At 36.2% G+C, this 23,868-nt stretch overlaps 1 protein-coding gene across 1 annotated transcript in view; it reads right to left on the bottom strand.

Annotated features, from left to right (window-relative positions):
- The window catches only part of BBX (BBX, HMG-box containing), a 244,900-nt gene that overhangs the window by 83,518 nt on the left and 137,514 nt on the right, over window positions 1-23,868 (bottom strand). The window contains 2 exon segments of the mRNA XM_025050956.1: window positions 70-312; window positions 5,175-5,345. Coding sequence (XP_024906724.1) covers window positions 70-312; window positions 5,175-5,345 — 414 coding nt within the window.

Raw genomic sequence — 23,868 nt, 5'->3', positions numbered from 1 at the left:
CATTTGTTAACTGGGGGTTAGAGAATTGGTTGCTCACAACCACCATAAAACCTTCTCACTGGAACCTACCTCCTTGGCCATGTCTGTGTATTTCTGCTTTTCCTTTGGATCGAGAACAGCCCACCAATCAGCTAGTATCTTTGTAGCACCTCGGTTATCAAGCCTGGGGTGTTCCTGACGTACAATGGAGCGATGGCGTTTGCAAAATAAGAGAAATGCATTCATTGGTCTCCGGGCCCGCTGTTCTGGTGATTCATCATCTTCAGTCTCACCAACATCTTGCTCTAGGCCATTGGCCCCAAGAAGTTGAACCTATTAACCACCAAAACAAAAGCTAGATGTTTAAAACTTCCTGGACAATTTTGCTTGAAAAATTAGTCTTAGTTTTCAAATTGCATTTTTTTCTTAGCTCCATTTAAACAATGTACAAATTGGAAAACAAATGATGTTTTAAAAATCATCAACCACTGTTAGTGGTTGGTAACCAACTTATGATATATTCTCTGCTTAGTTTCTATAGCAACCTGTGGCATGTCTCCATTACAGCATTTATTACACTGTGTTATAATTGACTACATTTTTTTCTCTCTCACTAAACAGTGAGCTCTTTGAGGACAAAAGCTCTCTTATTTACCTTTACAATCACAGCACCTAGCTCACTGTCTGGTGTAACATCAGTATGTAACTAAACAGTTGAATGAATGACTAAACCCATTCTTTAGTATATGGGTCTCAAGATTAACAACGACATTCAAACAAAATATACAAGTATTAAGAGTTGCCCTCTTTGTGAAGTGCTTCACTATGGCTAATAATATGAAAATGTTTAACATGAATGTAGATAATAAACATCTAACATACACTACTCAATGTTTTTGTGCATGTCACAAGTAAAGCCTCCTACTGTGAAAATCAAAACAGAGAATTAACATTATTTGAAGAAAGAACTACAAGCTTGTAAATATTGAGCTTTCTTGTCTGCTGAAATGCTACGGTGATAGAAATAAACTCATCTAGGCTTAAACCTTCAAGAACAGCCTGAACCATCCCATTTTCTAAGCATTTTATTTAATTCAAGGTCTTCAAGAACTTCTGCAAAGCTCTGTCTTGTCCATTCCATCTATGTAATTCTCATTGCTATTGCCCCTAGTGCCACTCTGGCTACGGTCTAGACTTCCTGCCTTTAATCTCTTACAATGCTTCCTGCACATAGCTGAAGATTAAATTTCTTAAAGCACATCTCTGATCATAAAATCTCAGTATATATTAGGATTGTTAAATATCTTCTAATGCTAAAATATGACTATTTTTTTGGAAACAGTGAAACTGTGAATAGAAATCCAGAATGCTTACTAAACCCATTTCCTTAATTTCTTGTTTCATAGTTTAACTATCAAGAAGGATCGAGATTGTCATTAGTCTGCATTATATAGTAGAGCAGTAGTTCTTAAACTTGGGTGGGCATTGGAATCCCTGGAGGTCTTCTTAAAATACAGACTGTTAGGTCTCATTCACAGAGTTTCTGATTCTGTAAGTCTAGAATGGACCTTGAGAATGTGTATTTCTTAACAAATTTCTAAGTGATGTTGACGCTGCTGTTCTGAGGATCATACTTTGAAAACCACTACTATAAGGCAACCATATTCTTGTATATCAAGTTTATTGGGGGACTGTTATAGACAAAATACTCTAGGACAAATCGTTAGCTTAATCCAATTTGGTATTTTTAAAAAATCTTTTAAGTTTAAATTAAGTATTACAAATGCACTTAATTAACCATCAATTATCTTCAAACACAAATGGTACAGAACAAACTTGAAGTCATAGTTAACTGATTTGTAAATACATTAGGGATTATTATTGGGGTGAAGCCTACATGTATTTTTCTCATTATGTATACAATCATTAACAATGATTTCCATTTTCAAGGAATATTTATTTAGCATTCTGGAACTGAGAAGCTATGGAAAAACAGGCATAAAAAATGTATTATGTAAGCTGAGAAGGTAATTACATTTCCCTTCAGAAAATAACAACTTTAGATGCAGTTACTAAATTACAAAACTCAAGCCAAGAGCTTGAAGAAGAGATAAATAATGTAAGATCCAAGCCCAGAAAGCTCACTGTTTGGGGAGGAGAAAAAGATATGTAAACAAATAAATTAAAAAGCAGTATGCTGACTGCAAAAGGAACCAGTGTGACAATGAAGCGCACGGAAATCTCCCTAGGAAAGCTGTCTGAGCTAAATTTTAAAAGATGAATTAGAATGTGTCAGACAGTCAATGGGGAGACATGGGGAACTAACAAGGATTAAGGCTTGATAGTTTATTCAAACACTAATATGTAGTTCAATATAATATATCAGTTCACTGGTATATAAAAACTTAGAACAGGGATCTGAGAAATGAGTTTGTAGAAGGTAGGGGCCACACTTCATAAAGAATACGCTCTGTCATGTAAAAAAAAAAAAAAACGTGAATTTAACCCTGTAAATGAGTGGTTTCAGATTGTAGGAACCAATAAAATAACTTGAGACCAATACAGATAGTCAACTTCACATTCGCCGAGTACAAACATCCAAAGAAACACAAAAGTTTTTAAATACTATCTAACATTATAATTATTTCAATTAACCAAAAAATAAATAAGAGAATAAATAAATAAAATTGAATAAAAATGAAAAACTTATTTTTCTTTCACCAGGGGCTGAGTAATACTTTATAACAAATCAATACCAGTACCAGACCAGAATATGGAAACCACAGCTGGATGCGACAGAGAGCCATGATTGGTTTTAAGCAAAGGAAAGACACTGTTAGACTTGTATTTTAAGACAACTCCTGTAAGCCATGTAGTGCATGAATTATAACAGCAAAACTAGAAGCAACCAAAACCAGGGAAATCAGTTACATTTATTCTAGCTGGCCAGGTGAGAAAAGGGACAGAGCTGAATCAAAGCAGTAAAAATGAGAATGGATAAGTGTGAACAGAGACAATATTTATTTATGAGGTAGACTGGTATCTAATTGAATTTAAAGGTTGAAAAAGGAAGAATGTGTCTAGCTTTGTCGGTAAGATTCCCTCATACACAAAGAGAATGCTTTTTCTCAAATGACAGAAATTATATCTGGTTGGAAGAAGATCAGTATTGAGCAGGCTGAATTTGAAGGGGCTCTCCGTAAAGTCTCATCTGAGATAACCAACTGAGGTAGCAATATAAAGGTAGTAAGATTAAGAGTGTGGACAAGATCACCGAATGGGGATTAAAAAGACAAGATTCAATGACTTTCTTCTTTCACTCAATAACTATTTACTGGAGATCTGCTATGGACCAGGCACTATGCAAAGTAATGCAGAGAAAGCAGTGAGTATACAAATTCCCTGTCCTCGTGAAGCTGAAAAGTGGCACATCCGCCTTCTAATTTGAAAGGGTCCCTCTGTCTGCTTTGTTGAGAAAAGACTGTAGATAGGAGCAAGAGCAGAGGTAGGGAGAGAGGTAGAATAAATGATCTGCACTAGAAATGGTAGTGGTTTGGATCAAGGTGGCAATAGTGAAGTGGCTAAGAAGGGGTCAAATTGAGAACATACTTTGAAGGTATAGCTGAGAATTTGCTAATGGATGGACGGATATGAAACTGGAGCTAAAAACAAACAAACAAACAAACTAAAAACCAAATGACAAAAAACAGCCGAAGTTTCAGGTCAGACCAACCAGAAAACTGCAATTGGCATGTACTGAGAAAGGGAAGCTGCAGGAGGATGAGATTGGAGGAGGAAGGAAAAAGCTTATTTCTGAACACATTCAAACTGAGATTCTGATTTGATATTTAAGTGGATATTTAAGTAAATAGTCAGAAATACGAGTCCAGAATTTAGGAGAAAGGTCCAGAATGAAGATGGAAATTAAAATAAGAGGCCCAGAAGACATCAACATTTGAGGGTAGAATAATGGGAGGGCATCAACTGAAAGAAATTAGGAAGGTAGGGTCGGGAAGGTAGGAATAGAAATAAGAATGAGTGCTATCAAGGAAATTGGAGAGAGTCAAAGACCAAGGCATCAATAGGTACGAATGTGTCGGAAAGATCAAATTAAGTATAAACTTGGCAATGTCCTCAACTGGACAGAGTAACACCCATTTCTCTGAACAAGGAAAGGAGGAGGGACAGATGGGCAAGGAGTAAGAAAAGTTTACAGTTAAGTAGAGGAAACTGAAGGAGTCATTTCTGGTGGCCTCTATTTTCTCTATAAAAGAATTTATAAGGTCCACAGTGAGAGAGACCATAAAGGGCATCCAGAGAAATGGATATTTTGCACTGACACAAAATATGTATTCATTTATTCTTCCACTGAGTACATATCTATTCAATACCTACTATATGTCAGGCACCATTCTCGGTTCTAAGGAAGAAGAGGAAAAGAGGGACAAGACTTATATTCCAGTCCAGAAAAACACACATAAACAAGGACACACACAGTTAAACGCAAAGAAAATAAGTAAGAAGTGCTATGAAAGAAATCCTTTGACCTGGAATGAGATAGGTGGGAGTGATATCTGAAATGATAAGGTCCCATCTGTTGGGGAGGCAGTCCTTGTGCTGAGACCTAAATACTAATGAGGAAGAACCAGTTACCCAAGACCTGGAAGAATATGTGGCTTTCTAAAGTCACTTGCATGGTTGTGTGACTTTCTAAACAAGAGCCGGCTGCTCAAGTGTGAGAGGAGAAAAGGAGATTTGGAGAACTGACTGACCACGGAGGCTTGCTGGGATGAGAAGGTCCAGATGCCACAGAGATGAAGACCTGAACAGCTCTGAGACTACCTATTATAGTGGGACTGGGCTGGAAGCAAAGAAAAGGGGCCAGAGGATCAACAGATTGGGTGCCAGGGAAGCACATCAAATTTTATGAATATCCCCATCTCCACTGCGCCTGAATATTACCTTCAATTCATTAATTGACAGAAGTACTACTTAAGAAGGATCTGTTTCAGTCTGCATTATTAGAAAGTACAGACACTTTTAAGGATCATCATATTTGGAATAAAAATGTAGATAAAGTAGTTAAATAGGATTCAAGTTACACAAACTGAGAACCGCATCTTTCACACCATACATGTTCACTGAAATTTCTAGAATGAATGTTCAAATTGAACTTTAATAAACAGAGGAATTACCTTTTCAATATCTTCCTCTTCCTCTTCCTCTTCCTCCTCTTCTGAAAAGTCAAGAAATTTCTTTGCTAGCAATGGATGCCACTGAAGACACTTCCGTTTTGGTCGTTTTCCAGCCCCTTCTCCTTCTGCTGAATGATCTTTATTTCTATTACTGCCTTTCATTACTGTGACCTGTGGAACGGAAAAAAAGGATAGAAACAAAGAAATCAAAGTAAATTTGATTAAAATTAGTTTACTTAGCTTTAATTTGATTATAGTTTTAATGATTAAAGTACCTACTAGCTCAGGCGTTTACTGAATTCAGTAAGAATTCTAAGTACATAATCGAACATTCATTTTAGTTGGCTAAACTGAGATAATAAAATTAGCCTTTTATGAAATCTACTTCCTTCCACTCTGTAACTTCAGAACTCAAAATCCAAATAGAGTGTTAGGATGGTTACAAGCTACTGTCACCTGTTCATATTTATTCAGGGTAGTGTTTCTCAAAGTTTTCCATCAGACAAATGTGAAAGATGCCTCCCAGGGGAGAAGAGGTGCTCAGAGAAGTAGCCTTCCTTACCTTTTCCAACGCTCTTAGTTTATAATAATAATTTACATGAATTTTGCATTCTATACTATGATAAATCTGAGCTTGGAGTGTTAAGTAAAATGAATACTTTGAAGAATCAAATGTTTTGAATTTAAAACTCATAAGATAACACACATTTTTTAAACGACTAACTGTATGCAGCCTCCAAGGTCACAGTACATGAACACTGTAGGTCACTTAGAGGGATGAGCAACCTCAGGACCCATTTGTTACACACAAATCATAAATACCTTAGTGTCTCTCCATTACATATGCACCACAACCCCTTGACAAAATTTTACTCCTTAGTTTGTTCCTGCTCCCCGCCTCCACTGGATGATTGGGTGAAATAGCTAAGCAATAGCCAGGCTGTGAATTTTAGAAGCACAAAATTCTAAATTATTTTTCAATGGCTTTAAAAATGAAAGTTTTTCTCAATAAAAATAGCACATATTATAAAGGTTAAAATAATATAAAATGAAGTTTACTTACTTCATCATTCTCAGCCCTACAACCCAGAGGTAAATTATACATGTTAATTTCTTATATATTTTATTGCAATTTGTTTATTTTGCATTTAATCATTCATTTGAAGTAATATTAATATAGAAATTATTGTTTATACATACTCATGAGAAAATTCAAATAATGAAGTTAAACTCCATCAACTTAAATGGTTCATGTTGAGAGTTACAAAGACAAAATCAGTTTAAGTTTGTCTTGGTCTAAATGCGTGCAAAGTGATATCAATAAAATTTTAATGCCATGGTGCTAAAAATGGGGTCCATGAACATATTATTTCAAGATTCATCCAGTTCTGAAGCCTTCAAAACAATATAGCATGGGCAAATTTATTCTTCTTTAATTATTTCTAGATTTGGAGTTATGCTCAGGTCTTCCTCCTTCAAAATTTCTTTTAAAATCAATGTTTCCTTCTAGAACGTGCATGACTTCATTCTTTAAAAATTTTTATATCTGGAACTCATTCTGATAAAAGAAGTGGGGAAGGGATCTAGCTTATTCTTTTTTTCCAAATACTTAGCTGAATATTCCAACACTATTTATGAAATAATCCAGGTTTTCCTCATGCCTTGACATGCCATTTTTATCCTAATTACCACATGTGTATGAGTTTATTTCTAAATTCTCTTCCATGTTAACATCCCCCCATCTACCTGTCTGCCTATCCTATCTAATTTTAATGTCCTTAGAGACTAAATCATTTTATACACCTTTACAAATATGTCAAGTAAAGAGCCATTAATATTTTTATGTTGCATAGATTGTGTTCTTCTAAGCCAATATACTTTGATCATTTTCATTTGGTAACAACTATGTAATATTCCAAAATAAGAAGGTATCACAATTTATTCAATCATTCCACTACTGATGGACATTACTTCTTGCGCTTCAATAAAATAATTCTCATTTTAATAAAATATTTTTAAATTTTTTGATAATCCTCATTAATTTATTAAAAGTCATGTGTAGTCAAAAAAGGGCGGGGGTGGAGAAAACCATGTTCCTGTGGTTTTCTTAGCAAGAAAATTCTGCTGAATAACTGAAGCAATTACATGATTTGTGTGGCTGCCTCAAGAGTACAAGAAGTTATTGAAAACTCTAAATGGAATTAGTTAGCTGGTGTGCTCTTAATAAAAGAACAAAGATTTCTTGTGAACTGATGATAGACCATTTAACAATTCTCACTCTATCTACAAATAAAACTTGGCACAGGCAACCCAATTTCCAAAAATACCAATGCTACAGAGAGAGAAGAGGAAATGGTTATTCTTGTGGCTTATTAATCACTTCGAGATGAGCTGCTTGAGTGGTAATTAAACCCATACTGGAGGCCCAATATTTTGTAACACATTTTTTAAAGAGCAACAGAAATCAATGGGAAACTGTAAGTCAAGCAGCTGTTATCAACTGGAGAGGTCAAAGTGACTGCGAGTGCCTAGAGAAAAATATATCCTTTAGCCTCAAGGGTTTTGATTATGCTTTTTAATTTATGTGTGAATGTGTTTAAACATATGTGCCTTTGTGTATATGTGTATAATTTCAATATTCAAACAGAAAACAGAATATCAAGAATCAAATTAATGGATGGTGTATGCAGCTTCTGGATTCAAAATAATCACATTAACCCCCCTGCCCCCACTGCTCTAATTCTTTCCGTGCAGCTGACATGCTACTATAGATACTATATGTCTCTTCTTTTTTGTATTTATTTTTTTCAGGTACAGTTGATGCTCAATATTATTTTATATTAGTTTTAAGTGTATAGCATAGTGGTTAGACATTTATATAATTTATGAAGTGATCCCCCTGACTAGTCTAGCACTCACCTGGCACTATATAGTTATTACTATATGTTTCTTCTGATACTCCCCGAATTAACCTTTCCTTCCCCAGTAATACACTAGAAAGACTTTGTATTGCTAATGATACCACATTTAACCTTAAATAATAATTATTTGGGTATGTCCTACCTCCAACACTTTTTCTTCATGATCCAAGACTTTATTTAAATATCTTTATATGCTTAGAAGTGTCCTGGCTCACCAAAAACCTCAAGATCAGTTAGATGTGAGGGCTGTCACAAGCAACCACATGAACTCTGCCTAATTATGGCTATAACATATCAGTTTTATACGCTGGAAGGGCTTCTAAATTAACCTCCACCTCTCTCATCCACCTCAATTCAGATATTCTTCCCTGAGTGGTTAAGGGTGGGAGAAGGCTGAAAATTGTATATAACTGATATGCAGGCCAAAGAAGCATGTGGTGTGTGAGAACCACCTGGGTTTTGGGAAAATAAGATTGATAATCTCTAGCACAGTGCCTAGAACACAGTAGGTACGAAATAAATATTTTTAGTCTGAATAAAAGATAAATAAATGAATTGGAAATAGTATATCTCAGACAAAATAGTCAAGAAAAGTATAACTGACCTAAGGACTATGAAATACCTGAAGCTATTAACTAGATACTTTAATAATTTATAGTTATCTGATTACTTTTTAATTTCCTATGGATTTATTTTCAAAGTGTTAAAAGAATGCAAAAGAGTGGGAGAAATGATGCTCTAGAGTATCATTCAGAAGTGAGAGAGAAATGAATGAAAAGACTAAGAAAAGGTGGGAAAGATAAGGGCAAACAAAGAGGGCAGAATTCTGAGCCTTCACCTTATCACTCATTTCAACAATGTAGAAGAAAACTGGTTAATATTTGATAGTAACAGAGGACTACCTTTGTACTTATTTTGCCACTAAACCCCCAAACATTGTCAAGTTTGGCTTCTTGTTCTTGAACAAGAGCATATTAAGCAAACAATCTATACGCAATAAATGAAGCAACTGGTAGACTTTATTCAAAAGGGGTCGTTCTACCATTCTGCATAGCATTTCCAGAATAATTGAAGTCAGGTTATTAACTATCAGTGGACTCTACTTGAAAGATTCAATATCTTATGCTGCTGAAATATCCAAAATACTGAACATTCTCTTTTATCTTGTAAAAACAACCAACCTATGTGTGCCTTTTTCCATGCCACGATGAGTGATTAGATACTGATAGAGCTGAATTAAATGTAAATCAAATTGGTGCTGTATTAGGAAAAACCTCATTTAACTGTATTCTTCAAATTCAGAAAGCCCATTTATAAAGACCTTTACTAAGCTCAAACTTCATGAGAAATTTAAAGAATGTCAAAGAAGAAACAGTACAAAGCAAACACTACATTTAACCAAAGGAAAAAAATGGACACTAGAGCCTGACAGGCCACATTTAGAATGCTGCCTCTACCACTAACCACTTGTAATATCACCGACCTTGCTGACCTTCCCTGTATTTTAAAACTGAGTAAAAGTTCTACTCTGAGAACACTTTTACATAATAACTGGCATAGAGCTTGGCATCTGGAAGTTTTCTCAATGTTGTTAAATCCTTCTTTTACCCACGAGCTTTGTACAGGGATAATGGGTTTAACTGGCATTGTCTGATCACTAAAACTCAGCCCAAGATGCTGTTCAGCAGAGCACGGATGTCTCCCATTTAACAGTGTATGCTGCCCAGATGATGTAACCGCTGAAAATGAAAGATGGAAAGTTTCCTTTTTTTTTGTCTGAGTTTTATACAGTCAGAAACAGTGCCTTGGCATAGTCATAAGTTTTGTGAATAAGATATTGAGTCTATCATCTTGTCTTACAACTCAGGCAATCAGTATACTTCGGTCGTTAAAACACTGTATGAACTGAACTCTCACAGGGGTATTTTAGAGTTTAAACTGTTTCCTAAATGTCCAATAAAATCTCATTCAAATCATATTAATGGAAATTCAGACATAACGAGACAAGGGAAGGTAAGGGAAGCCCATGAAATGTCACTGCTAGACAACCACACATTCTAACCACAAGCAAGGCCTCTCCTGGGTCCAACTAAGACTGCAAAGCTTCACAGCTTTCTCGTGTCTACAGCCTGAAGAAACTGTGACAAAGTGGCAGCTCTAGAGCTTCCACAAAAATTAGACAAACCTACTTAAAATCCTCCCAAAGGGTCCTGCTTCTTTCAAGCCACTCCTTACTTTCCATCCTTCAGGAAGTCCCACTGACACAGAAGCTGGCAAACAACCCAATTCTGAAGCCTTGCTCACCCTAAAATTCTCCCGTTTTCTGTCAAAGTTCTTCTCATACTCCAAGGCCCAGCTCCCATATCCCCTTCCTCTCTAAAGGTTTCTGTGAAAACTTTAAGTCAAAATTCATCACTCTTAGCTCTTGAGCTTTGACTGTACTTGACCTAGTTGTGTCAAGCACTTGTCATAGTGTTTTACAGTTAGTTTTATCTATTCCCCCCTTCCCCAACAGCCAGATAGACTATGAACTTCTAGAGAGGCAGTACCATGGTTTCTTCCTTTCTGTCTCAGTGCTTAGTTAGCACCGAGTTAGGTACACAGCAATCCCTGGAAAACGTATTTATTGGCTTATAATTTACTCGCCTACCACTAAACCACCTGTAACAACTTTCTGGAAAGACCTGTTCCTAATGGTTTTTAAAACACTACTAATCCACAGCTAATATTTATTAAATAGTATTTGCTATGTATTTAGTCCTCATTATCTCATTTAATCCTCACAAGAACCCTCTGAGGCAGGTACTTTTATGAATCCCAGATGAAGAAGCTGAGGGTAAGTTGCCTCGGGTCACACAACAGTGGAGGAGGAGCTGGCACTAGAACCAGGAAGCCTAACTCAAGAGCCCAAATGCTTTCCTAAGACAAGGAACTCTGATAATCAGATAGCCTTCTGCAAACTGACTGAGCATTTCTCATAGAACAGATAGCTTATGGGCCATGGAAATATCCATAGGGAGCACTGAGGGGCTGAAAAGTGAACATGTTCAGGGTTCACAAGAGAAAAGCAAGTGTACATCTCTGCCTTCAAGTGACAATTACATTAGACTAACTCTAAAACTCTTCGAAGATAAAAGCCCTACAAATGCTAATCATTATTATTTATTGTAATTCTAATGACAATTCTAAACTGTAGACCAGGGGTCCCTGGACTGTTACCAGTCTGTGGCCTGTGAGGAACTGGGCTGCACAGCAGGAGGTGAGCAGCTGGCAAGCAAGAGAAAACTTCATCTGTGTTTGCAGCCACTCCCCAGCGCTAGCATCACCGCCTCAGCTCCATCTCAGATCATCAGGCATTAGATTCTCATAGGAGCTCTGGTCCCTGGTGCCAAAAAGGTTGGGGACCGCTGCTATAGACAGTAAATGAAAAATACCTCATTCAATAAAGTAATACTCTCGTTTTTTAGAAGCAATTCAGTCACTCTATTCACGTCAAGTGTCTTTAAATGCACTCCTTATTGAAAAGCAGTAGCTCTTCAAAATTGAAACTTAACTCTGTCAAGATGTTATCTATATGCTCTTCATGAATACTAAAATAAGGCACCCACTATTCAAAGAAGGGCTTAGCTGCACCGGCAGTTCTGGACCCTGTGCCCTTACCTCATGAAGGAATGTGTATTTTATGATTTCTAATACTCACTGACATTTAGCCTTGGGAGAGAGCCCTGGGAGAGTTTAATAGAGTTCTTAAATGCATACTGCCCTAGGCTACAGATAGGAACAACAAGAGATAAGACAGCAAAAGCAGTGTCTTAGAGAGGAAAACCTTTTTACATAGGGAATTCAGTAACGAGCTAAGACATGTTCCCCGCTACCATTCAAAAGGCCAACTTTCTGTTTCCCTATAATTTTATGGTGGTGTTTTTATTCTTAATCAGAAAATCATCAAATTCTTATTCTTCCACAGGCCTAGCATTACATGTTGCCTCTTTCAGTTTCAAAATTAACAGAAGTTTTGTTTAATGCATTTATTACATGGTTAGGACATAATTATCACATTGACAAGAACCGGCAGCACTAGAATACAAGCTCCCAGAAGTCTCTTCCTCATTTACTCTCAATGCAGTGAAACACATACTTACTGATTGGTGGTGAGCTATCCACTGTGCGAGTTAAGTGTCAAGTCTTGCCTCCCACTCAACTCACCACCCGCCCTGCTCTCCTGCCAGGCTAGCTTCTGTCCTGTTCTGCTGCACTGTCCTTCCTCTGCTCTCTCCAGCCTATACTCCATGCCCCCAGCCTCACTCTCTGTGCAATCCTCTCTGAACTCTCGAGTCTAAAAGGCTGGCTTTATTTTCCCCAGCTCATGTGTCTTTCCTTCCTAAGAACCTTTTTTTGACCACCTGCATTTCATGGCAGTGTCATATTTTTTGACACTTGATTGCATAACAATTATTTTTCTGTACAATATATGCATGATGATTTCATGTGAATTCCTTCCGGAGACCCTTGAAATTAATGAACATGCCAGACGCATTTTTTTCTGGATTTGTAAAGCAAACATAGCCATGCTAGATGGTCACAGAATACGTGAGGCAGTGAATACAGAAACAATATTTCTCTGCTTTCTTATTATGCTTTTCTTTATGTTATTTTGCTAGAAGAAGAGATATAAGGCCTGAAAAGAAAATATGCATGGAAGGAAACATCAGAACCTAGGAAAGGCTGTTCAGGAGGGGAGGGGAGAGAGAGGAGAAACAGGCATATTGACAAGGCGGTGTCATACAAATATAATGAAATCTAAGTCATCTCCAAACAGCTGTCAGTACTAGTCTAAAAACGTGTTTCAGTAGCTTTATTCCCTTCTCTGGTTATTTGTCAATGACTCTCATTATTCTCTCAAAATAGGATATCACAGTATCACCTTCGGCTCAAGAGCTCGACTTTTTTCTCATAATTGTTTGCTAATAAACCCCAACTCTGAACTCATCCAATCATTTTTTTTCTCTAGATTTAACCCCAGAGTTTGCTGGCTGCTCCTGTGGTCTGATAACATTACAAAAAGTTTCTAATCTCAGGTGCTAGTCAGAAATCCTTTTTACTTGTCTTATTCAGTCTTACCCAGCCCCGCGGTGGCCCATTATAAATTCTTCGTTTCTCCTCAACTCTTACTGATGAGTAAAGGCAATAATAACAATTTTATTAAAATAATTATATAATAAATTTTATGTAAATATTTACATTCATATAAAATGCTTCTATATATAATATTGCTTCCTGTGTGCCTGAAGCTAAGAGCTGTATGAGCTTTATATTAATTAATTCTCTCAGTTCACAACAAGACTAAGACGTAGGTACTATTATCTCCTTTTTACAGATGAGAAAATTAAGGCTCAGATAACATAGTTTGTCTCTTTTATTTTATAAATTAACAAAGGTTTTTATTTTATTCATTTGTCACATGGTTAGGACATACTTACCACATTGGAAAGAAGTACAAGAAGACAAGCTCATAGAAACTCCTTGATTATTATCCATTCAGTTGAACACTATGTATTGATCACCTGATGACTACCCATTTTGTTTGTGAATTATATTATGTCCAAGGTCACACTGCTAGCACATAAATGGCAGAGCCAGTATTTGAACTTAGAAGGTCTAATTTCACAGTATGGTTCCTGACCATTATACACTACTGCTTCCTAATAATAACAAACTTTATTAAACATCTGCTAGACACTTTACATGAATTAATTCCTTTAATCCTTGATACAATTCTTGGAGGAAGGCACTGTAATGGTCATTTTATACACCAAGCAACTGAGAATGACTAAGCTTAAGCAACATGCTCAAAGCTACTCTGTCCACTTACAGAGGAGCCAGATTCAAACCTAGATTTTCTGCTCCAGAGCCTGAGCTCTGTCCTAATCACTTCTCCACACTGTCTCTCCCATACCAATCACAGTCATTTAAAGAAAATGCCTCTGCCTCCTGGTTAATATGAAGGTCTTCATATGTGGACTCTTCTAAAGTCCCACCTGGCCTACGGAATTCAATACTTGTTTCTTCTTCTATCTTTTCTCAAAGACAAAGATTCAAGGTCAACTCCTCTTACTCACAATCTGTGCTTTTAATCTCTTTTCCTGCTACCTTGGGCCATTAGTCCTTCAGTTTCTTTGATGAACTATTGATAAACTTTGTCAACAGTTCCTTCTAGTTAATACCTGTTACTTCAGTCTACACACAATCTTAAATCTAAAGCCCTCTCTGAATCCCTCTCCTCCTTTAGGTAATCTTTTTTTTTTTTGGGGTACAAACTGGCCCCAGCCCTCAAGCCAGGAGACTGCCTAACTCCAAGCTACGCAGCTACCAGTCAAGAGCTGACCTGCCTAGTACTGACACTGTCCATAGGCTCCACCTTGTATTTCTGACTTGGTTCTTATAATCTTCTTGGTTCTAAACTCCAAGATTAATTTCCTGGAAAGCACTCACACTCATTCCAACCATGCCACAAGCTCTGGCTTCTCTACCTCACTCTGATTCAGCTTACATCTTTTCACTTTTAGCCTCTCGGAGAAAATACCTTGTCTGGGTCTGGCCTCTGCCTCTACCATATTCCTGGGGAGCAGGCCAGAACCAGGTGCACAGGAAATGGATATTTCTTCCTGAAACAGAGTGAAATGCTTGGCTTCTCAGACTCCTGTTCAGGCCTGCTTTGTTCTCATGGCCTTCGGGCTAATAGCTTCTGCTTAGTATTGCATACAGACATGCCAATCATTAGAGGAATTCTGCTTGCCTCTTGAGTTTCACAAAAACAGTCCCTTACCAGAAAGTGCCTCTCCTGAGGAGATAAGGGAAGTATGTATTGTTTATCAAAGATTTGCAGGAACCTCGTGATAGGACTCACATCAACTAGCAAAATCTTCCTTGGACCCCTGCTGGCGCCCAGATGTCTACAATTGTCAATCATCCTTTGCCTCTCCTATTTTCCCTTCCCTTCACATAAAAGAAGCCTGGACTCTACTTTCTTAAGATGGATTTGAGGATTAAGTCTCCCAAATTCTCAGTTGGCACTTTTTCGATAAGTCTTTCCTTTCTCCAAACTAGTGACATTTTGAAATGCCAGGCACCTTTGGACCAGTAACATTCCCTTCACATAAACATCCGTAAAGCATACACATATTTTTTTCTACTTTCTTACTATAAATTCAAATCATTGCAACTGGCTTCTTGCCCTGATATCTAATCCCTCACCAAGTTCTGTTTCTTGTCCCTTCTACCTCTTACATATGGTTCAGTCCTCTTCATCCCACCAAATTGATTCAGCTATCTGGTCTTACCCATATCTGTGCTGACTTCAATTCTCCACACTACAAATATCTGCTCATGCCTTTCTCCTGCACACATTTCTTTAATAGTCCCTTAATGTACTTCTTCCTTCATATAGTCCAAACTTCCTTCATATAGCGTGAGACTCTTCCTGACTTGGCCCCAGTTTACTTTTATGGCTCATGTTTCTTTGCTCCATTTTCACTCTTAAAGCTCTATCCACACTAAGCCACATGCTATCTATCACCTGGAACCTGCCATGAGCTCTGACATCATAGCATCTGCAGCACTGCCTCCTTGCAGTGCAACTCTCACCCTTATTTCAGAGCTTAGCTTGGATCTCACCTCAAACTCAAGCCTCTGTTGTCTCTTTCTAGTCTGAGTGGTGCTTCCAGTGTGTCCCCACAGTATCCGATACTGAAGAGCCCACAATGAAATGGCCTCTTCCTTCTTTCTATCCCACTAGACTGTGATAGAGAACGAGAGCTGTGGACATTCGCCATGGTCACTCCAGGGCATGAACGGGGTCAGGCACACTGTGGGAAAATGCTTGTTCAATAAATGGGCTCCAGGTCTGTTACCCAAAGTCTATTCCTAGGACCTTTATTCCTTCTCGTTTGCCACTGCTTCTTTTCTATCCCATCCTCACCATGCCCTGCTATTTCTTTCTCCCCTGCTCTATGACCCTGCATCTCAGAAATTCCTAGCATCCACTCAAATAACTTACTCAAACTACCAAACCAGAATACCTGGCGATTTTAGTTGTTTGGAAATAGTTTCTATACCGTAGATGTCAAAAATGACTCAATGAATTTTGAGGTCAAGAGAAATAATTATTCATTCCTTTTTCCCTTGTACCCATTATGAACACTGATTATTTAATTTTGTGTGTACTAGTTTACACATAGCTCTTTAAATTTTAAGTGATCACAAACGTTTTTAAAAATAAATCTATTGAACTTCATCTAAACTGGTCAGAGTTTAAAAAAATTGTTTTTTTCATTTATATGATTTAGGTTTAAGTCTAAAAATATAAAAAGGTCTGGATATCTTCCATCATCCTTATCTCTAATTATAACTTAAAAAAAAGAAAAAGAAAAAGCTAGAAATCATGGTTCAATTAAAAATTAACAAACTATGATATCTCCTGTTGGAATCTCTTTTTCCTAAGCTACTGTTCTTTAATCTAAAAAGATAGCAGATAATTTAAGTTAGTTAAATTTAGTTCATTTAACCACACCCCCCCCAAATCTATTTAAAAAATGGGCAGAGGACCTGAGTAGACATTTCTTCAAAGAAGACAGACATATAGATGGCCAATAGACATATGAAGAGATGCTCAATGTCACTAATCATCAGGGAAAAGCAAATAAAAACCTCAATGAGCTATCACATCATACCTGTCAGAATGGCTACCATCAATAAATCAACTAACAAGGGTTGGTGAGGATATGGAGAAAAGGGAACCTTTGTGCTCCAATTTCAAACTGGTGCAGCCACTATGGAAAACAGTATGGAGGTTCCTCAAAAAATTAAAAATAGAACTACATTATCACTCAGCAATTCCACTTCTGGCTCTTTACTCAAAGAAATCCAAAATACTAATTCGAAAAGATATATGCACCCCTACCTCTATGCAGTGCAATTTACAATAGCCAAGACATGGAAGCAACCTAAGTGCCCATCAGGAGATGACTGGATAAACAAGATGTAGTACATATATACAATGGAATATCAGCCATGAAAAAGAATAAAATCTTACCATTTGTAACAACATGGATGGACCTAGAGGATATTATGCTGAGTGAAATAAGTCAGACCAAGAAAGACAAATACCTATAATTTTATGTATATGTGGAATCCAAAGAACAAAATAAAGGAACAAACAAAACAGAAACAGACTTATAGAAACAGAGAACAAAATGATGGTTGCCAGATGGGAGGGGGCTTGGGGACTGGGTGGAAAAGGTAAAGGGATTAAGAAGTACAAATTGGTAGTTACAAAACAGTCAGGAGGATGTAAAGCACAGCACAGGGATTACAGTTAATAATGCTGTAATAATTATGTATGGTGTCAGGTGGGTACAAGAATTGTGGAGGATCACTTTGTAAATTACATAAATGTCCAAACACTACGCTGTATACTTGAAACTAATATAATATTGACTGTCAACTGAAAAAATAATTAGTTTAAAACAAAATCTCTTGGTCTCAATGGCTACAAAACAAAAAATCTTTATTCTCCCCCCAAAGAATCAATATTTCTTCTTTTAGTAGTTACAGTATTTATTGAAGTAGCTTATCCTAGCTTCTGAATGCCCACTGCTTTACAATGTAGCATACCAGAATGATGGCTGCCAGATTGGAGGGGGTTGGGGGCTGGGTGGAAAAGGTGAAGGGATTAAGAAGTTAATTTTAAACTGAGTTAACTCATCATTTACTAGATTATGTATTACATGAAGGTAGGGTGTTGCTTATCTTTATATTCCCAAATGCTTAGAATATTGCCTTGAATATAATATGAATTTCAATAAACAGTGCTTGAAAATGCATTAATTAAATGATTTTTATAACAGACTGAACATTTGCCAAGGAAATTAATTAGAATGCATAGGGAACTATGATACATTTATATTTTCTATTTAACAAGTTAAACAGAAAATCATGTTTTATACTTGCTTCATACACAGTGAAATTTTCTTAAATATATTCCCATTTTCTGATTTAATACACCTAATACCAAGTGCTTATTTGCTTATCCAGCATCATCCCTTCCTTGTATTTTGCTTTCAGGTGATAGGGCTGAATGTGCTAACAATGTGCCAAGTACTGAAAGCTTGTTTTCATTTATTAAATGCATTAAATTCATGGCGTTTGCTTTAAAAAGTTCTTCACTTTATAGAATTAACTAAAAAAACAAATTCCTATTTGTATATTATTTGCTTGCCTTTTTTTCTTTTTTAAAAATTACTAAAAGAAGAATATAAATAGCTAGATGTTTCTGTGTAACCCCAATTCATTCTTCCTTCATTCTGTTTTTCTCTAAAAACAGTCTGAGAAAATGGGCATTAGCTAATATGTTTACTGAGGCATCTTGGCGTATTTTTCTTACAGCCTAATTTGCATAAATCTGCTACCTCTGCTGACTGAATTTTTATCTTCTAGCATCCTATTTAAATACAAAGGTGAAGGCAATACACGTCATAGTATTTTTTAAAAACTCCTTTATAAAGAATTATAAACTATATAAAATCACTATGGAAAATCACTTAGGAAGCTCTTCTATATCATTAAGACATGGTGTTAACTGATTTTAGGGAGAAGCAATCATCCAAGTACAGTGTATTGAGTTAAACCAAGGAATTTTCAAATCTGATATCATTTTTCCCCTAAGCAAGATTCTTAACTCTACAAAGACCATTTCTCATTAATTCAGTTCTTCTCTACCTGGAAGCTCCATAATGTTTTGCAATGAGTAGCTATAACCAAGTCTTTCTACATTCATACAATGTCATTATGTAGAGGTGGCAAGGGGGAGAGAGTGTTCTCACTGACACACACAGTGATTTGTCACAGCTACCAGAGTTAGTGGGAAAAAGACATAACAGTATGGGCTAGAGTGCTAAACATATGCCCACATTATTTTTTTCTTTCATTTTCTTTTTCAAAGATGGAAGTTATTTTGATAAATTGTTTTAATTTTTATAATGAAGCACTTTATAATACGGAATTTGAGAACATTTCATTAATAAGTTCTAAACATTTTCTAATAAGAAAAATCAGTACTGCTATTAAAATTTCTTGGACTATCTTAATTGCTACTTCTCAATTATGTACCATTTTATAACTTATAAAGCCTTTATTGCATACATTAATTTATTTAATATTACACAATCCTTGAAGTGGGTATACTTATGCCCATTTTATAGATGAAAGAGAGAGGCCTCAGAGACATTTACATAATCTTTCTGATGCCGTTAAGGGGCAAATCAGGGACACAACCTGAAGACTCTAGGCATGCCTCCAGAAACACAGGCACTCTCTTCCATCTAAATCATCACTGACTTTAGTTTTTGATCAATACATTTATTTTGGAAGGGAAAGTAATTCCATATTAGAAAACTTTTAAGCATTTAACTAGTCTCTCAGTATTTACTTTAGCCATAGGATTCCCAAATTTCCAATCATATTTCAAACTAGTCCTTCATATAGATTTAGCCATACTAAATACATCGGGGGAGGGAGAGAATCAGGGAACAAGAAAACATATGTATCGGTGCACTTTTCTTCACTTTGCATATTGTAAATGTTGATGCTGCAGTTCCTAAAGTGCTCTCAGAAGTCATGGTGACTGACAGACCATGAGTGTTGCATCTTTCAAAACAAATATGCTTTACTGATGGAGAGCACATGCATCTCCATCTAATTATTCCGAGAGGCAGAGTGGAACAAACAATATGATTTCTCAACAAAACTCAGCATTCTGCATTGAACACAACAGGTGGCTTACAGTTTAACAGATCTCATGAAAGTTTGTCACTTCCATAAGCAACACAACATGTAAAGGGCAGGCATTTACAAATCTGCCATATAACTCCAGAGCAGCATACAACTTCCAATGTTTGTTGCAAATATTTTTAAATACAAGCAAAAATTCAGAACATATTTAATCTAAAAAAAAAAAAAGGTCCTCACATATGTGCAAGTATTCACTGGATTTAAAATATGTAATAACATACTGTTTGAGAATAAAAGTAAGTTTGGGTGAGAATTTGAAAAAGAACAAACTGCTGTGAATAAAGTATGCTTGATCAGCCTGATTTTTGGAAAAAGTAAATAAAACCTATCATTGTCTGATGTATACAAAAATCACAGTCTAACAGCAAATGCCAGACACATTATTTATATCTCATTATGGCATTTCTCAAACTGGAAGGTAAGGCTCATTGAGTCAAAGAATTCTCTTTGCTGAGTGCTCTCAGCTGTCTGGATTTGACGACTACCAAATCTGTACTTGAGTGGGCAAATTCCTCCTACAGTTCTTATACAGGAGTATTACAGAGATCTCCTGATCCCATATCAACCTTTAGAAGACCAATTAATGTACTTACTACATGGAGAGAGATAACGTGTATAAATGATGAGTGGTACCAATAAAGGACCTGTTGGTGAAATAAGATCTATATAATAGTAAAACAATTTGGGAAACTAGACAGCATATAACAGAGTGCAATAACTGTGGTCCAAACCATCAGGGAATAAATAGTAGGTATGTAGTAAGACATTCCTGGCACCCGGATACTTGGCAATTACAAAAGCATTTTTTTTCTTAGAAGAAAAAGTCAATTTCTAATAGCTTCAAATCGTGGCCACAGAGGCCTGTAGTAATTTTTTACTTTATGCTTTATTATGGAGATGTTAAACTTTCAGAGACTATGAGATTCAGACTGCTAACAGGTTAGTTAGGATTCAACCACCTTAGCCCCACTTTTATATTTATTAAGAATCATATGAGTCACATCTGGAACAAAATTCTGCTTACGACACTGGAAAATTTGAACAGCATAATATGCAGCTCAGACAAGTAACAAATGTGGCCAAATCTGGGCCTTTAAATGTTGAACCTCTACACATCAATCCAAACCACTCATGTGCTGCCAACAGAACTAGCTGGAACACTGAAGAGCTCCTTCATGATTGAAAGATTAATGGGGAATTCCAAGTGCCCCAACACATGAATAATAGACAAAAGGGTCTGTCCTTGACAACTGAAAAGTGCTAAATTATTAATTGTGCTAAGTCCAGGGAACTACTGTCACTACTCTTTCAACACCTATCTTCTAGAACAGTTCAAAAAACTCTCCTATCAAAAAATCACCACAGGTTTATCCTAATATTTAGGATTTACAAAGTCAAAAAGAATGCTATATAATAAAAACAATAATAAACACTTCTTTTTTAGAAATTTACTTTTAATTTAGGAAACTACATCTTATTGTAATAAGACTTGTAACTTAAAACTGAAAACTGAAAATAGAATTTTCATGTATAACAAAGCAGAGGATAGTGAGAATAGAACAGTATGCCTTTTATCTTTCTGCACTTAATCATATTCCGGGCACTACTATAACTACAATCATCAATTCGTTTAATCCTCAAAGCAACTCCATGAAGTAGGAACCATAATTATCCATATTTGATAGATAGGCAACTGAGGCACAGAGGGGAACTTGCCCAGGGTAACAAACCCAGGAAGCTAGTACATTGGACACCAGAATTCTGACTCAAGTGATCCAATTGCCATACTACGCTACTTACCCATATGTAGGTGGCTCTAGAACCATTTGGGGAAATAGTAAACTATGCCATTCATTGTTGCATCTTTTTTAAAAACTGGGATTAAACTAAAAAAGGTTCCTATTAAGTCTTCTGAAAATCAAGGGGTTCAAGAGGTAAAATAAGTGATGATTACCTTTGTCAGCTTTAACCTGTGATTTTCTTTTTCAAGTGACATGTATCATGTACTGCTTACGTGACTCAGTATAGTTTAACTTCACTTTAGTTAGCATTATGAGCCTGAACTATAATTTAATCATTGCCTTACTCTCATAGTTTATAAAGGTTATATTATTAAACATCCTTGCATCATTTAATGATTTTTAAATAACAAGTAAATATTAGACAGAATCCAGATTAATATTTGTTGGTGATGTTTTCCCACTCTGGCTAATGAGTTAAGAATTTCACAACTAAGAATTGTTTTATTTAGTATTTCCCAAATACCCTGGAGTCCATGCTGTACCAACTTTCAAAAATTCTGACATTTATCTAAAAGGTAGCACTGCTAACGAACAGCTATATGGAACCCTAACTACCGCATTCATAAATATAACAGGAGCTGAGCCACTGCCACTAGAGTAACCTTTTGGAATTCTGGAACTATAATTCCTAAGACCTGATTGGAACGCTCCCTAAACATACTGTAGTCAGAAATTACTTATACCAGAAAGACAGAATTTTTCTGAATATATTTAAAAGGAAAAAAAATAATAAAGTTATTCTTGTATTAAAATTGGACTCTACTATTGCTAAATTGGAGAGAGGCAAACCAAAAGGTTTCTCATGGTTATTTCAAGATATGAGATTCTATGAAACATAAATTTTGGTTCACTAATAAAACAGCACAATGTTAGAATTGAAAGAGAGCTTAGAAATCGAGTCCAATGCCATCGACTTAAAAATCTGTAAAACTAAGTCCACATGAGGTTAAGTTTAAAACTAAATGTTCTTACTTATCCCTCTTGAGTTGGTATAAAGTTTGGGTCCCTTTTGAGCAAATGTTTATTGTTGTTAGGTTTTTTTCTTTGTACTAAATTGCAAACCTGAGATTGCTTTAAAGTTGTATTATTAGTAAGACAAATGGGTACACTGCTATTTTTTAAATTCAAAATTGCCAGGTTTATTTACAATAAGGTAACAGAAAGAACGAACTCTTGGTTTTTTTTTGCCATTTCCGGTCTCTGAAATGAATCGGATCAACATAAAAAAAAAAAATAGCTTCTAAATGGTAATTTTGTTCTATTATCCTAATGAGAAAAGTCATTGAAGAATGGAGCAGGCAAGAAATTATCTATTTTGAGGGCAGTTTATAATTCTCCAGGATCTTTGTTATTTGAAATATATTTGAAAGTATAAGATATCTCAAAGAAAAGAACACACCAACAAAAAAACTCTGTGGCCAGAAGATGCAGAGCAAAAATTGTATTGAGAGTTTTGACTAAAAATCAGTGAAGTCAAAAATTTAAAACGCTGAATGAAGGAGTCTATGGTTATTGGAACTTTTGCTTAAAACACAACGTTAGTAAAAATACTTCAGGACAGGGAGAATTTCTGTGAGACATTACTTACAGCAGATAGTAAGCAATCAGAGAAGTGGAAATCAGGGTCCATGGCAGGATAACCTGCATTACCCACATACAGATGCATCACTGGCAAGAGCTGATGAAGAAAAATAAAGGCTGAGAAAGGGAATGGTCTATCTTTCATACGTAATTTTCAGTAAACTTTGATGAGTTTCAATGCCGGATGAGTTTTTTCCTTCCTTTAATTTCATTTTTAAAAAAAAATCATCTTGGTTAGTTAAGTTGTTCAAGTTCTGACTTTGCAACTAGGGCCCCAAACTACTGCCCTCAACATTCCTTAAAGCAAGCACCCCATTCAATACCCTCTGGTTAAGCAAATCGCGTTAGCTTTAGGCTGATTCCAAAACCAAGAACCTGCCAAGCTGACAAATAGTGTCTTTACTCTGTCACATATTGTCTCCTGTCAGAAGGGTTTCCTATTTCTTAAACCTTGCTTCTCCATGTTGGCAACTTCCTGTCGATCTATATAATGTCCTGGCTCCTAAATTATAAATTCTTATTTTCCATCCTCCGTTTCCCTAC

This window comes from Pteropus alecto, unplaced genomic scaffold (assembly GCF_000325575.1).
Source record: "Pteropus alecto unplaced genomic scaffold, ASM32557v1 scaffold270, whole genome shotgun sequence".
Taxonomy (NCBI): Eukaryota; Metazoa; Chordata; class Mammalia; order Chiroptera; family Pteropodidae; genus Pteropus; species Pteropus alecto.
Note: the sequence above shows the minus strand (reverse complement) of the source record. Positions and strands in the feature narration are given on the sequence as shown.